The 16,602-nt window shown below is 39.5% G+C and overlaps 1 protein-coding gene across 1 annotated transcript; it reads left to right on the forward strand.

Annotated features, from left to right (window-relative positions):
- Positions 1-5,583: 5,583 nt before the first annotated feature.
- SLC67A2 (solute carrier family 67 member 2) lies at positions 5,584-14,301 on the forward strand. The gene is made up of 6 exons (XM_088530773.1): positions 5,584-5,682; positions 8,480-8,567; positions 9,783-9,826; positions 11,090-11,219; positions 12,598-12,807; positions 13,401-14,301. Exons 1-6 carry the CDS (start codon positions 5,596-5,598, stop codon positions 14,198-14,200), a joined length of 1,359 nt encoding a protein of 452 aa, XP_088386899.1. The 5' UTR covers positions 5,584-5,595; the 3' UTR covers positions 14,201-14,301.
- The last annotated feature ends 2,301 nt before the right edge of the window (positions 14,302-16,602 follow it).

Here is a 16,602-nt window from a genome sequence, read left to right on the forward strand (position 1 = left end):
GCTTGTTTATGTTTGTGTGTGATTGAGTAAATGTCGTGTGTGTATTTGGAATTGGCAGGCAGCTCCTTATCTGTGCTGGCAGATATGTCCAGGGTCTAAAAACAGCCTTTCAGAACCGCCTGCGTGTCCCAAGAAGTCTATATACCAAGAAGTGACTTCAGCAGCTGCCTCTGAGCTGAGTCCTTCTGAGATCTCCTTTCTTTTTGAAAAAAAAATATATATACATGTATATATATATATATGTACAGACACACACAAATATATACAGAACAGTCATGGAATATCTCACCCTCTGATTCAGATCTTTATCCTGTCCATCCCTCCCAGCTGGGCAGTATGTTATCCATTATCTGTAAGATCAATTGTCTGAGTATAATACATCTCATTCACTAAATCTTTGGGAAATCACCTTACTTAACTCTAGACAGCTGCACTGCAGCTCTCTCCAATGAAGCTAGTCCCCTCAGGTTTCCTTTACAACCATATAGGTACTTCTAGGACACAGTCTCTGACCTATTTTGGGGTGAGTACTTCAACGTGCAATGAATCACACCCTAAAAGTACAATTCCTTTCTATTTATTTGTTTTCTTGTTTTCTCCTTCTATTGACCAAAAGGGCCTCATATAGCTAGTCTGATTCCTGTAGAGATGTGACCACTTCAAACTTAAGAAATACTATAGCAAATCAGGTCAAAAATCTATGAAAGAAAATAAAAATCCTCCAAACATGGATGAAATGAGAAATCACACCACTTAGGATCACTAAGTCGTTCATTCCTTAGCTCATGAAGAGATGGTAACTACGCTTCTTATGCAAGGACAAAAATCATGTATAACCAGCTACAGCTTCAGCAGGGACTCACACGCATGAACAACAATCATCATCTCCTTCACGAACAGTTACATCTATAAGTTTATATATATCCAGAGATTGTATCATCCATGCTGTTTATTTATTGCATAGGAGATTAAAAAAAAAAAGCTACAGACTTTCTCTCTCATTTCTATGAGAATTAACTGGTGTAAGACACATTGCAGAAATGTGGTGTAGACTTGTAGTCACAGAGCGGTGGGGAGTATATCCTGTTTGGATCCTGCAGTGTCCCCTCTGTGCTCAGGACATTCACACTCTGCACAAAGAATCAGAGATCTATTCAGCAAGGAGGAAAAGAACACGTTAGTATGAATGCAAGTGGGTCAGTTTCCTGCATTGCATTTTGCAATATATCTTACAGTAAATCAACAATGGATAAAATAGGCAAACATTATTGTACAATAGGCATTTTTTAGTTGAGGCATATTAGATTCTCACGGTGGGGAACCCAAGTCCCTGCAAATTAGCTGGAACCATCACGGGTGCAAGAAGGTGCACCTAGGTTCCCCAAATGCTTAGTGAATACTGCAAACTTTTTTCACAGTCAAAGAAAAGCAGGGCCATTACTGTTCCTGGTGATGTTTTAGAGGAATGAGTCACCCTGTCTACATTTTCCCTAGAAAGAAGTAAGTCGTGCAGTTTTAGGAGGTGTTCTGGGCAGCCTCTCATGGAAACAGAATTATGCGTCCAGAAAAGGTCATAAATAAAGATTTGCACCTTTCTTCAGTATCTCCTGCTACTATCTTACATGGCTATCTTCCACAGCAGAAAACTGTTACAAAACTCACTCCAAGGCAGTTAACTTCTCCTGCCTATTTCACACCCATTTTTGGCACATATTTTAGGAATTTCTTCAGGAAACCCTGTTCTGGAGACCTAGGTTTCAGTCCCTTCTATGCATCTCCAATTCTACAGAGCTCCTGAGGTTAAAACAAAACAAAACAAAGCAAGAAAGTAGAGGCTGCTGGATGAAATAAAAATATTATAGTATGACAGGAAATGGGCTAGAAAGGAATCATCTAGGCCACCCTCTGCCTCACATCAGGAACTAAGCCACGCTTGAAAGTGTATTTATTCTGTTAAATATTATTTGGAAGAAACATAGACATCTCTGTAGCCCTAGCTATATGTTCCCACAGAAAACTCTAGAAGGGGAGAAGTAAGCCAAATTCCCGAAATAATTCCTTCCTTTATCCAGACTTTTAAAAATGCTTTCCAAGTAAATCTGCTACACCCACTGGCATTTATAGCTTTGAGGGTGGAGTCAACTAAAAGGCTACTTTTCACATTCTTAAACCTGCAGATCTTTTCAAAGAGATAACACTTTAAATGTCCTTAATATTAACAGCAGTTTCCAAACTCGAGTTCATTTACGGTACTTCTTACAATGTTCTGGACCAGTGGATTGTAACTTCTTCTACTGGGCTCAATTTGTACATGAAAAGTTGAAATGACTGTTAAATGTTACCCTAATGATCTGAAGCTGTAAACCAGAATGAAATAAGTCATTGTTAGATTTGCTAAATTTGATGACAAATGATACATTTGGGGGTCTTGACCTTGCCTATTGTAATGCAGAAATCTAAGAATATGTTCCTCTTACTCCAATATATTGCTGTAGTTGTCTTAGATCTGTCCTAAAGAATGAATGCAGGAACTCTATCTGAGAATTTATACAGTTCAAAATTTTCTCCCTTGCTGCAGGAACTGAAGGATCTTTTTTCAAAACTTTGTTAGACTTCAGAAGACGCCTTCCGTCAGGGTTTTCATTTTGTCATGGCTTGCAGCGCACACAGCTACCGCAGTGGCAGGACGCTTCAGCCTTTCCTTGGCAAGTGACACCAAGCATTTCCCAAAGAAGGTGTTCTTAGTAAGAGGTTGCAGATCCTTCACCCGTTCTCCTCATTAGCAGTGTGAACCTCCCTCCACTACTTCTCCTTCCATTCATAATTCAAGACGAGAATAGTAGACTAGGCGAGCCAGAGGGCTCTCCCATCTCTGGCAATCTGACATTCTCAGAAATGTTCTTCCTGTCTGCAAAGGCTCCTTTTTTTGAGCCTTCTCCATTTATTCAACATTGTCCTTGAATTACGGCCCCAGAACTTGATGCAGATACAGAATAACTGGTACAGAAATAATAAAGCTTTCTAATTTTCTACTTGAGGTTTCTCTGTTACTGCAAGATAAAAGCTACCTTTTTTTGGACACAGAGTAGAAAAGACTTATGCCCAGCTCATTATTTAGTAGTACTAGGAAGCTCATTTCACAGTCACTGACTGCCACAAGAGAGATATGCATCGTCTAAGTAAGTACGGCCTTCATGCTTTGTTTCTAGCTGTGTCTTTATACTTAAAATACTAAAATATCATGCAAGCTAAATACTCTGGTGATGCAGACTGCCTTTTGTCAGTGGTCTGTACAATTTTCCTGGCCCCTGCGTTATCCACAATATTAATAAATTTGATTCTTTCCCAGGTCATGGATAAAGGGAAAGAAATGAGGAGGAAAACCTTTCCATGCCCCTCCTCAAACAAGATTTCCCATTCTGCTGCCCAGAGAGGTTGTGGAGTCTCCTTCCCTGGAGATCTTCAAAACCCGCTTGGATGCAGTCCTGTGCCACGTGCTTTAGGTGTCCCTGCGTATGCAGGGGGGTTGGACTAGATGATCTCTAGAGGTCCCTTCCAACCCTAAGCATTCTATGATTCTATGATTCTATGATTCGACACCATTGCAGTCGGCAGACCTGCCAATTAAGCAGTTCTGAATTTACTTGTTATTTGCCATGGCTGAGTTTGTATTGCTCTACTGTTTTAAGCAAGGAGTCATCCAGTAACAAGTCAAGTACCTTACAGTAATGTAAGTATACCATATTGACAGTATCATTGTAATCAACCATGTAAAAACACACCAAATTAGTCTGGTTCTGTCTTCCTTAAGGCTGTGATAAATGTCCTTAATTATATTTTATTCTTTTAATTCTTTGTTAGTTAAGCGCCTTATCAGTCATTCCATTACTTTATTCAGGAACCTTTATCTTAGATTTCTTTATATGGGAACCTTAATCTTAAATTTTGTAATTGCAATTAGAGAGCATGATTGGGATCCTCTGAGGAAGCAAGAACCATCTGCCTTCAGTTCAAAAGCAACAGATATTTGTCATGCTACTATATATTAATGCCTTTTTCTTAAACAATATGCAAAAGTAAAAATAAAATATGTGCAAATTTTTAACAATCTAATAAAATCTTCTAGTAAAAAGGCACATAGAAATGTGTTAAACACACACCTACATGTTTTCTAAATATTTTTTCTCCATGAATAACTGGCAATGAAAGTATTACTGGAACGCAGGAAAGTTTTGTTACTGCCTACTCCACAAGCCATTCTGCATGGGGACAGCTGGAAATAATAAAACTAAGAAACCCTTCTCATTGTCACAGAATTCAAGGCTGCCTACAGTATTTTCATCTCCATTACATTTGATCATTTAGATCTTCAAAAACTGAGCAGAATGCAGAATTACAAAGTGAGGTTTCAAAGGCCAACATTTGTGGAGTCTCAAAAATTGAGGTAGCCCAAGAGTCAGAATGCATTCAGCTCCAGATAAAGAATCTAAATCCTTGGACCACGTTTTAATCTTCCACTTCCTTCATATTTTTGCCCAGTAGGTCTGTTTCTTCTCTCAGAAATAAAATGGCCAGTGTTAAAATTAATATACAATTACACAGGTGGGCAGTGTCAATTCAGATGCTATTCTAATATTTTTATATCTTCTAACCATTTTACGCCATTCTGGAGCAACTGTATGTAATTGTGTTTCCCACTGACATCATTCCCAAACTTTTAAAACAGTTTTATTTCAAGAAGATATATACTATATATATACACTACATATATAGTATACTATGTACTATCTTGTTTTCCAGTGCTGCCTCTTTGTTTTCTTTCTATCTTTTTTATGGGCTTAATTTTTCCTAAGAGGAAAAAATGTATTGATTTCTCATGTTTTTTGACCAAATTCTGGTAAAGATTCTCAACCCTGTGGTATTATTTCGTCTGAAAACATGAAGATAGAACTGAAGATACTCCACTAACCAATCAGTAACTTACTTTCGCAGATTTTACCAACCGATGCTAACTTGGATGCAAGTATAAATTTACCAGTCAAAGAAGGGAAGCTCAGAAAAGCCCTTCTGCCACTAACATATATGCTCTACATCACTAGAGGAGGTGAGCAAAGTGTCACTGGCTCGTTCTACACGGTGAATTCTGGAAGGTATCAATGGCTCATGGGAATTCATTGGGTACAGCCACAGCTCTAAGATCAGCTGTTTTAATGTACTCTGGCACATTTTGCACTGAGCATGAGCCATTTCAAAATTTAGAAATTTAGAATTTTGTTTTTAAAATGCTCCTTCTTACTGGTACTTAAAAATAAAGTTAAAGGAATATCTTGTTCTGTAGATCAGTTCTTGCTTTTTTTTTTTAATGCCTTTAAAACATTTAACATGTCTTTTAGTTGACCCCTGAAGCTATAGGAGGAGGCTCGGCCACCCCTTGCGCCAGGGTAGGCCAGCTGCAGCACCCGCCGCCATGGCGCCGTCGCCTCACCGCGCATGCTCGGCTCGGCCCGGCCCGGCCCGACCCGGCCCGGCCCAGCCCGGCTCGGCCCGGCCCCGTTCTGCCGTGCCCGGGCCCACGCTGCTCCTCGCCGGCGCCGCATGGAGGATGAGGGCCGCAAGGGCGCGGGGAGCCCAGCGGCGGCGCCCGGCCGCTTCGTGCGGTGCCTTTACGCCGTGGGCTTCCTGGTGAGCGCCGGGCGGGCGGACGCGCGGGCGGCGCGGCGGGGCAGGGGCGGCCGTTGGCGCGAGGGGACGGGGCTTCCCCCCGTGGGGTCGGGAAATGCCGGCGAGGGGCCGAGAAGCAGCCTGCGCTGCCCCCCTGCCTCCTCCTGCCGCCCCTGCTCGGCTGCTGAACTGCCCCCGGCGAGCAGCCCTGGAGTCGGCTCAGAGCATGGGGTGGGTTTCCCCATTGCGCTCCCCGAGAGCTGCTGTGCTTTAACATACATCGTGCTAAGCACTTTGCGTGTTTGGGTGTATGTTAATAGAGTGCTATGCTGCTTACATTTTATATGCTTTACAATGCGCACCATACATATATATATCCTACACATACACCCGCTTTTTTTTTTTTTTTTTTTTGATTCAATCTGCTATAAAGCTGTGACTTTTGTCCTGTCAATAAGGTAGGGCAGCATAGTGCCCTTAAAGTTTTGTATGAGTTTTTTCAGAGAACTGCTCTTTGTCCCGTTGAAATTCAGGTGCTTGGCTTACACTCTGATAAAGTTTATGTCCTTCAAAAAAAAAAAAAAAAGAGGTTCTGTAGTCTTTAAACAAAAATAGATCTGTGTTCTGCCATACTTCAGATTGGGTAGGAGGAGCAATACAGTTGGGTACGTTGGAGCACAGTCTGCTTTTTAGCTGTTTTTGCAACTGTATGTCTAAAGTCGTGCAATATCTTCCTGACACAGTGTAGGTTACTCACAGAAAGCCACTGAGGAGCGAGTGCTGTTTTTAAGAGTGCACAGGGTGGTGAAAGGTCGCACTGAAGAGCTGTTGCAAGCTCAAGCTTCCTGTTGTGAGTATGCAAGCTTCCTGCAACCCAGCAAGTGCAGCGTAGTTACTGACACAAGGAACTATAAGTGAAATTAGAAATTAGTACCTGTTAGGGAATGATGGTTGATGGATTGCGTGCCTGTAACGAGTGGAGCGTTGCTGGGCTGGGCGCTGGGACCTTTCCTCTCTAATGCCAGGACATGGAGGAGGTGGCGGCCTCCTCTGTGTTCAGGTTTGCAGGTGACGAAGTAGGGGCGCAGCTGATGTGCTGGAGCACCCGGCTGCCATCCAAGGAGGCCCAGGCAGGCTGGAGAAATGGGCTGTCAGGAGCCTTATGAAACTCAGCAAGCACAAATGCAAAGTCCTGCGCCCGAGAAGGAAGAAGCTTCTGCAGATGTGCAGGCTGCCTGGCTGGCAGGAGAGCAGCTCTGCCGAGAGGTGCTGGGACTCCCCGTGGGCAGCGTGCTGAACCAAAGGTGTGCATCCACCAGTGGCATCCTGGGCGGTGTGAGCAGGGAAGTACCTGTGCTCCTTGGCTCTTGAGACTGCTCCTAGTGCTCTGTGCCACTCAGGGCCCCTCCAGTACAAGGAAGATGTTGATACACTGGAGTGAATTAGATGGAAGGCCACTGAGTGGAGATCAGGGGAGTAGGGACCACTGAGTGGTGACCTAGCAGCAGCTTCCCGTAGGTGCGAGGAAGACGGAGCCAGGCTCCTCACAGCGCTCCATGGCGGGAGGAAGACAGACAAGACTGGTGACTGAACACAGGGAAAGCACTTTTCACCATGATGATGGTCAGGCAGTGGGACAGGTTACCAGAGAGGTCATGCAGTCTCTGTTCTTGGAGAAAGTTCAGTATTCAGCTGGATAAAGTGCTGAGCAGTCACGTTTGACCTCAGGGCTGACCCTGCTTTGAACTGGGCGTTGAACTAGAAACTTCCAAGCCAAATTATTCTCTTAATCATGATTCTACATGCTAATTTAAAATAATAGTTTATTGAACCCAGAGATTATGTTACTATGGATGTTTATAGGTTATCTGAGTTATTTATTCATGCTAAAATATTTAGTAATAGTCCTAAGCTTGCAAGCCTCAGGTTTAGCCGTCATAAAATACTTCATGACAGACTGTAAGAATTTACTTAGTGATGTACATCATTGCAGTTACTCCAGCTTTGGGCATGCTATGAACAGCTTTGTATTGTAAAAATATCCCAAAACTACTGGATCCGTGTGGCTAGCTCAGTAAAAGATTAAGAAGTTAGAAGAATGGCATAGGAAATGTTTTTATTATTTGGGATAGGCAATCTTAACTGGCCAGTTTCTGTACTTCCGCAAAAGAGTTTTTCACTTTGCTATATTTTTTTCCGTGTTTCTACATTACATCTCTTAAGTTACAGGAAGAGTTGGTCTTTTGGTAGATATATATGCATCTTGAAGCTTCTTTCTCACCGTGGATGAGAGTTCAGCTCATAAGCTGTACTTTGAAAGTGAAATAAGTATATACTGTAGATTTTCCAAATATTCTTTCTTTGTGCAAGTTAAAAAATAGTTTTAGGTGATTGAAATAAAAGACCACTTATCTGGTCAAATTAAAAATACTATTGCCAAGAACATTTCATTTTAAACAGGGAAACTTTAAAATATATTATAGGAGTATTAATTTTTAATTATATATTTTCAGGATAGATGTATCTGGAGGGAGAAAAAGGACTAACATTTTTGTAACTTTTACTTACATGTAAGACAATTGATTCTTTTGACTTTTTTTTAAACTTGTGTGTTTTATAGTTTTGTGCATGTGAGATATATTGTAGACATTACAATATATCACCTTCACATATTCATGACCGCACAAAACTTTTTTTAATCCTGTATTGATATGGAAATTATTTTAAAAATTTAAGTATTGGGCCGTTCTTAAGTCAAGGTGTCATTGTCTGTGTCAACTGTGATCAGTTATTGCCACTTTTTCTGCCTGCTTTTCAGGATTTGTTTGGTGTGAGTATGGTTGTTCCTTTACTGAACTTGCACATCAAATCACTAGGGGCAAGTCCTACAGTTGCTGGAATAATAGGTAAGTTGCAAGCCTTATTTTGATTGCGAAGAATAAGATAATGTGTACTGAAATCTGCATTAGTGGAAACTGGATATTGTAGAAGTATTCTTCTTTGGCAGTAGCGTAATAAAAGTCATGACAAATTTCAAAGTATAGAAACAACCATGCTGTTTTAGGCAAAAAACCACAGATACCTGAGAAAAAAGCTTGTAATGATACTTTCAGAGATGTTTTCCTAGTATCTAAAAATTCCCATCTTAGCAATTTTCGAAGCCAGAAGTGTTTTATTGCTATTTACTCACTTTGCAAGCAGTAGTTTCTGCAGCCATTTCTATTGCTCTTGATTGCTCCAATTTTAATTAAATTCATTGGAGCTGCCTTTTGGCAAAACCTTTATCATATTTAAAGAGTGTTTGCAAGTCAATTCTGAAGGTTTTGGATTTTGACTTACAATATGAAGTGGTGAGATAAAGCTCTGTGATTCCAAAGTGGTCATTTATATCTCACAATATGGTTTATGGTTCGTACTGAAAGTGTGTTTTTTATAACTGTGTGTGGTTGACTTAGGATCTCTTGTTCAGTTTTTTTTATTACTCTGCTTTTTTATTTTGTATGAAATCTAGCACTTTTCATGAAATAGTTCCGGTTCTGCTCTGAGCCGACAGAGTGTTATTTTAAGAAGCAATTCATCAAAAATATGTTTTCATTTCAACACCCTGCTTTGATTTAAACTTTAAAAAAATGGGTTTTGAGGTATACTCTCATGAATGAAAGAGCCTGGCAGATGTTTTTCTGTGCTTCTCTTCTATTCTATCACTAACTGCTGCTAAAGTCGCAGAAATGAAAGTAGGGCCTGTGGTTTCTTCAGGGCTTCTTCGGGCTGCGTTTTAATAGGGAAGTAATTAGTGCCTCCTGATAATGAATTATCTCCTTATTCTGACAAAGCAGTTGTAGATGCCAAAATCAGTTTCATTTAATACACTTTGCAAAGCAACATCATTTTACACTACATGGTCTGCGGTGTTTCTCTTTCTCACGTCTGAAACTGTTTTGACAGTTTTGTGCAGAACTGTGCATATTTTCTGTCCTACTGTTCTTCCAATGCTTTTACTAAATTATTCCCAAAGCCTCTCTCATGTTTCCTCATTTAAAATTGTATGCAGTTTTCATAAGTAATTCATGCTTAATTCTTACCATAGGTATATTTCACTTTGTTTCGTTTTGCTTTTTTAGGCTCTCTCTATGGTGTAATGCAGCTCTTTTCAAGCACATTTGTGGTGAGTTTTAAAACTGTATTATTTTAAAGTATAAAACTGTATAAATGTATAAGTATGTTGCTATTTCTACGGATTTTTTAATTAAGAAAAAATGAATCTTGAAAATTTGAAAGTCTTTTTAGAGGACCCAATTTTTAGTCTTTGTGGAACTTTTTTTAAGCTATGGGAACCAGTCAAATCCTTCATATCATTGCTAAGTAAGAACAGTCTTCAGACAAAAAGTAGAAACCAGGTTTGGAATCAGTTGTACATTCTGGAGCACATCTCAGTCACGTAGGGTTTTCTTTAACAATATTGCTATTAAAACAGTTTTCTTCCACACTGTAGCTTGTCCAAAATGCAGTCTCACAAGTCAGTTCTTCACAGGCCTGTTTTCTGGAGGTTGCTCTCCCTGTTTAATGAGCCTTTTCTTCTAAGTTGCCTTAATTCAGGCAACATGTTTTCAATTTTTTTTTTTTTTTGTTACCTCCTAATCTAAACAAAAGTGCAAAGAGTGGCCATAAAGGCCAACTTCCTGAATTCAGCCTTTACTGATCAATATCTTAGCTCTGTTTGTATTTTAGTCACTTTTAATTTAACCCTGGTTTATCAGCTCTCAAGAAAACAGATTTTGAGCGTCTCCCCAAAAGAGCGTTAGAGGGATTGTTATGCAGATCACCTAAGGTAATTTTCTTCTGTAAGCTCTGTGGCATTTTCTTTGAACTGCAAGACCGTTGCCTGCTTTCCTAAGAAACCTACTTCTTATGTAGAAACCTGCTACAGCAAATCCAGATGATGTATAGATCTGTAGCATGCAGATTTACCGTTGGTCATTCTTATAACTGCTTCCTACTTGTCTGCTATCAGATGACCAGCTCCTTCTAGCTCGGTCTGTTCCTTTTAGGATGCTAAAATAGTGTCTTGTACACAGTGACCACTGTCAGTGTTTGGGTTGTGATAACACTTTCATTTTCCACTACTATTACTATTTCTTGGTGTTTGTCACATGATTGTATTTTTAGAAAGGGAGAAATTAGATAAAGTTTTATCTGTGCGTGACATTAAATAGAAGCCCAGTTTGAGCAGATGCACTGTCCATAGGACAGAACTCCACTCGTCCTTTGCAGACTTTGAGCCTTTAGGAAAGATGTCTGATAAGCTCATTAACTTTTCATTGGCAGCCCTTTGATGGTTATTTTTTCTTGGTTGTATTTAAATGTACAGATTATTCACAGTATTCCCAGTTAAATGTTATAAAAAGCTCTAGTTTTCTCCTTTGCCAAGGGCTGTTGGAGTGATATAGTCGGAAGACGGTACTCCTTGCTTGCTTGCATTCTTCTGAGTGCCCTGGGTTACTTCCTTCTTGGAACATCCACCACCGTATTCCTGTTTGCCATTTCTAGGATCCCTGTAGGTGAGTAAGCGCTTGACATTTGCGACTTTAAATTCCCTTGTAGCCTCAGCATGAGAGTTACTGTTGGAGAAACTGAGGCACGTGGATGGGTAAACAGTGGTACCCTGAATCCCACTAATGGAGAAATGTCTACAAATCAAACATTCATGCTTTTTTTGTTGATTTTTTTTCCTGAAAATAATTTGAAATGTATACTGAAATTGGCACCTTTTTATGCCACTGTCAATAGTTAAATTATGTAAGAATGTGAATACAGCAGTTCCTTGAAGGAGGCTGACGTAAGGTGCAATTAGACATAAGAGGTACTCAATATGCCTCATCACTGCCAAAACTATCAGCCTATATTTTCAGCACAAAATGGAAGAACATCTGCTTTTCTCATATTGAAAACCTACTTAGAAGTAGTAATATAAAATTTGGTTTAAACTTTAGGTCGCTACTGCCATAGAATATTTATGTTGTGTAAAAATATACAGGTTTTTGACACTGAAGCTGAGTTTGTGTCAGTGCTCACATTTGAATTTTACAATATAATTATATTGAATTTTATAATATAATTGTCATTTATAGATATAATTTTGCAATAGTTTAAAATCTATTATGATTTCTGATACAATAAGAATTACAGTGAATATGAACCCTCTGTTGATGGGTGCTAAAATGGCCAACAGTTTTGATTTAGGAACTACTATTTCCCTTGGGGTTTTGTTTGTTGTTTCTTAATTTAAAGAAAATTTATTAATGAATGATTTGGTTGATAGTTTATTAGGCCGTAGGAGTAATTTTTTTTTTAATGTTAGCAGCAACAGACTGTGAGAATATTGCTTTTGTTAGGAAGGAACATAAATGATTGCATAATTAGTATCCTGCGCTGCGTTTTTGCCACCCACCGATCTCATGTGCATTTGTTGTGTTGCAGTCCTGAAAACGTTCATTTGCAGCAAAGCTGGCACAGGGATATGTTTGTAATCAGACAAGCCATTCTTTTTCTACCACTGTATTCTGTCCTGGGAGTGGGTACTCACAGGATCCCATATTTTCAACAGTGCTTTATTCCTTATGAGATCCAGCACTCGGAATAGTTATTTATTCCTTCCGCAGGAGCACTCCCTTGACTAAGGTCAATTTTGATTCCAAAGTCCACATTTTTGAATAGCTGGGGAGTAGGCGTGGCTAAATATGCAATTTATTCAACCTGCCTCCTCCATCACATACTCCTGTATGACTCCAGTATTGAATGATTTATGGTTTATGGAATATTCTAAAATATGAATCATACAGGCTTTGAACGTTGATGTCCCACATAACTGCTGTCATTTGCTATCTTTCTGGATTGAGCAAGAAATGTTTAATTATTTTATTTTATATTATGTTGCAGGTATTTTCAAACACACACTTTCCATTTCTAAGGCCTTACTTTCTGACTTGGTTTTGGAGCGAGACCGTCCCCTGGTAATAGGACGCTTCAATGCAGTCTCCAGCGTGGGCTTCATACTGGGCCCTGTGGTTGGGGGCTACTTTACAGAGCTGGAAGGTGGCTTTTATAAATCATCTTTCGTCTGTGCCTCTATCTTCATTCTGAATGCTGGTAAGTTGAATGTCATATTTTTCACATCAGGTCCCTTTTCTTTGCACTTTTGGGTATTTATGCCATTTGCAATTGAATTCACTGGGGTCTTTTAAGAGCTGTGGCATACGTGTGTTATAAAGTGGTAATATACTTTGAATCTGAACCTCTTTGAAAGGGCAGGAATTTTGAAACAGTTAATTTCCAGATGCTTCGTCTTTATTTTGTATATGTACATGTATGTATATGTATATGTATTACTTTATGTTCAGACACAGGTGTGGCAGGATTTTTGTTTGTTTTGTTGTTGTTTTTGTTGTTTGTTTGTTTGTGCCCAAATATGAAAACAAGAAATCAGATTTTTTTTTCTATGGTTCTTAGAAGAGTTTTTGTTGTGAATGTGTCACCTCAGTGTTCTTCCTTGCTTTCACCACACTAAATTGAACTGATACTGTGAATAACACTAGGCTTTGTGTTATTTTATTTTATTGAAATTAACCTTAAAGTCCTTCTGGCTTTTTTATTTCTACCCTAAGTAAATTGTAACAAACTACTGTTAAAAAGTGTATACCTAACATAATTGAATGAAATTAAGTAATTCCCTTATCCCTTAGGTCTTGTTTGGATGTTACCATGGAGAGAAGAGAACACAAGCAGTAGTGAACATGCCCAGGGAACCAATAGCAACAAAGTCACAGAAAATTTCTCAGCAAAAGCAAATCATGACCCGCGGTTCCAGTCAGTAGCTGCTGGGTCTGTGGCAAGTGACAGTCCCTTCCAGTCTTCATGGATCCAGACTGCAGTGATGCTGAAGAGGATTAAAGGCATTGCGTGCTCTGACTTGTGGGATATATTTCTAGTACGGTTACTGATGTCCATTGCTGTACTGCTCTACTACAGTAACTTTGGTCTGGCCTTGGAAGAGAGGTTTGGGGTGAAACCCAAGTTCACAGGGTACCTAATAAGCTATAGCAGTACTCTCGGAGCCCTGTCTGGTTTTCTGCTTGAACCAATAACAAGGCTCTACCAGCACAACACTTACACAATTTTGTTGCATTCCAGCATTCTTACCTGCACGCTGATTCTGCTCTATGCGTCTACGCTTAACGTATGGACTGTCATTTTGTCTTCCACGTTCCTAGCTTTTTCGACTGCTGTCGGCCGTACTTGCATCACGGACCTTGAACTGAGCCTAGGTGGGAACCAGGCCCGCGGTGCGCTCCTGGGGGCTGGGCAGTCTGTGACGTCCGTGGGGCGGATAGTGGCCCCGCTCCTTTCGGGAATTGCTCAGGAGTTCAGCCCTTGCGGCCCTCCAAGCCTAGGGGTTGGCCTGGCTTTAGTAGCTATTCTGATCATGAACGTGAACAAACCAAAATATGGTGGCATTGGAAATGTTAAGTTGAAAACTCAGTAGCTGCAAGTTTGGATTGAGCAGAGTATCTTAAAGGAAAGGCAAAGGCAGTTAAAGAACCTGGGGTAGTGCTTACACCTGCCAGGTCCATGCGGTACTAACGGGATACTCTAAGGAGGCCCTTGATGTGTAGTAGAGATGAAGACAAGGACATATAAATGTCCTGCAGGGTCGTTACTCTGCCTGGGTCTTTCTGAACTGATGCCACTAGAACCCTTATGTGAGAGAGAGAGAGATTTATATAGTGTTGGTTGTTTTGTTTGTATGTGTTTTTCTGTGTGTTTTTAGGACTTTTAACCTTTTGAGGGGAAAAAAAAGATACGAAATGGGGAAATCCTGTTTGTAACTCACTTTGGAAGCGATGTTTACATCAATAGATTCAAATGTGAAGCAACTAATTTATTATTTAATCAGAGGTGTGTTTTTATTACTTAGTCAGAAGAAGGCTTTGCAATATACAACTCGTTAGCCTTTCTTTCTTATGCTGTTGAAAGCCCTTGGTCTGCTGTGGCAGTGGCATAGCTAACGGGATGTTTCGGTATGTGGTGTTGTGAGGCAAACTGTACCTGTCACTCTTGATGTACAGCATGATCTGGAACTTCACAGCAGCCCTCTGACCCAGGCACACTCTTTCCCAGATAACAGAATTGAGTATATGCTAACTTCGTGTATTAGCTGTCCTAAAATAGTTTTAAAATAATACGGGCTCTTCACACAGAAATTGAGCACATGAACTTTATTGCAAGTTGCATTAGTGCTTTCTGTATCAATTATAATTTCTGGACTTTATCATGTTTTTTTCTACTTTCATTTTAAAAATACATTTCCTTTTTAATTTCTTGGATGACTGTTAAGGGTATGGTGGAGCAAAAGGCAGTAGTTTGAAGGGGGTGGTGGGCTAATCTGTTCTCTTTCATCTTTAGAGACATAAATGACATTTTAGAGACAAGAGAAAACTGTTTACGTGTTGGTATTGTAATCATCACTTGTCTGTATGGCCTAACTAATTTTTCTCTGTGGGAAAGGTTACACACAGAGCTACAGTGAGAGTTGCAGCACTGACTGGCTGCTATTTGTTGTTCAGACCCATAGTACTCAGCAGTCATCGCCTTTTGGGGTTTAATTTGAAATGCACAGAAAGTCTGTTTTTATCTAGAACCATCAGTCCCGTCTACTTTCCCTAGCAGTGCTCGATGAATGTAAAAAGACAGCTGTGTGGAATGTTATTTTTTGGTAAAAGCAATGTAGATGTCTCCCTAAAGACCTGTCTGCAAATAATGTTGCTGCTTCAGGAGAGTGATAATTTTGCTGTTTTTCTTCTTTTCCCTTTCAAGAGCATCCGATATAATTAAAGGTCCTTGCTGAAACTCGGTGATTCCAATAGAAGCATCATGAGAATAAATACAAAACTTCCAGTTCTCTTAATTTTGTGTAATAAGATAATTAATGTGTTTCTTATTACTGGTGTCGTTTCAGTTGATAGCCTCATTTTCTGCGTGATAGGTAGAGGTCACGCAGAGGAGTCACCTATTCCAGTAGTCTGCGTTTCATTTGTCCTTATGAACTTGAGGAATTTTCAGGGTTTTTTATGTGCCCTTACTTTAGTCAGCGGTTGCCTCAAAGCACTCTGTAAAGCACTCTCTGAAAATTTCCTGTCCTATTCCTTTCCATTAGCTAAAATAAACATTTTTTTCCTAAAATCATATTTCTCTAAAACAAAGACTTCTAGTTTGTAACTGCAGGAAAAAAAAAAACGCAGATTAATTCTGTATATATGAAAAATGGCAATTTTTGTTATCCGTCTTAGATAACAGATAACATTGACCCTTCTAGAGTCAATGCACCAATTAAAGCTAAATTCTGTAAACACTATAAAATTCAGGATACACTATACAGCAGCCTGAATATTTTTTCTGCATATAAACTTAAGCTTCCCTGGTTTTGTTTATGCACAATTGAAAAATGTGTTACCCACAATAAGTGATTATTTTTGTTTTATGAAGCTATTTTGAAAAATAATTCTATGTATGTTCGTAAATAAAAATGGAATTAAATATCTAATAGTGGGTAAAACTGTGGAAGCCTGTGGTCTCAGGGACGTGTTGTAAATGATGTTACTGAAGAAAAATTTTCACTTGTTTGCCAAAATGATTTCTGAAGTGCAATAGAAATGTTTCTTTTTTGTAAAGCTGCAGTTACAAAAAAAAAAAAGTTGCACTAAAATTGTTTTTAAGGAATACTAATAAAATGAAATGGTGTTTCACTCCTACGATTTTTTCACAGTGTTTTTTTACCCTTTTCTCTATTGCAAATATATACGGGTGACCAATTCAATATGTTACTGAAGTGCAGGTTTTTTTGCTTCAGGGAATGCAGTTCCCTGAATGAGTCTTTGAATGCGAATA

Source organism: Tinamus guttatus, unplaced genomic scaffold (assembly GCF_059628265.1).
Source record: "Tinamus guttatus ecotype Peru unplaced genomic scaffold, ASM5962826v1 Tinamus_guttatus_pri_ptg000002l, whole genome shotgun sequence".
Lineage (NCBI taxonomy): Eukaryota > Metazoa > Chordata > Aves > Tinamiformes > Tinamidae > Tinamus > Tinamus guttatus.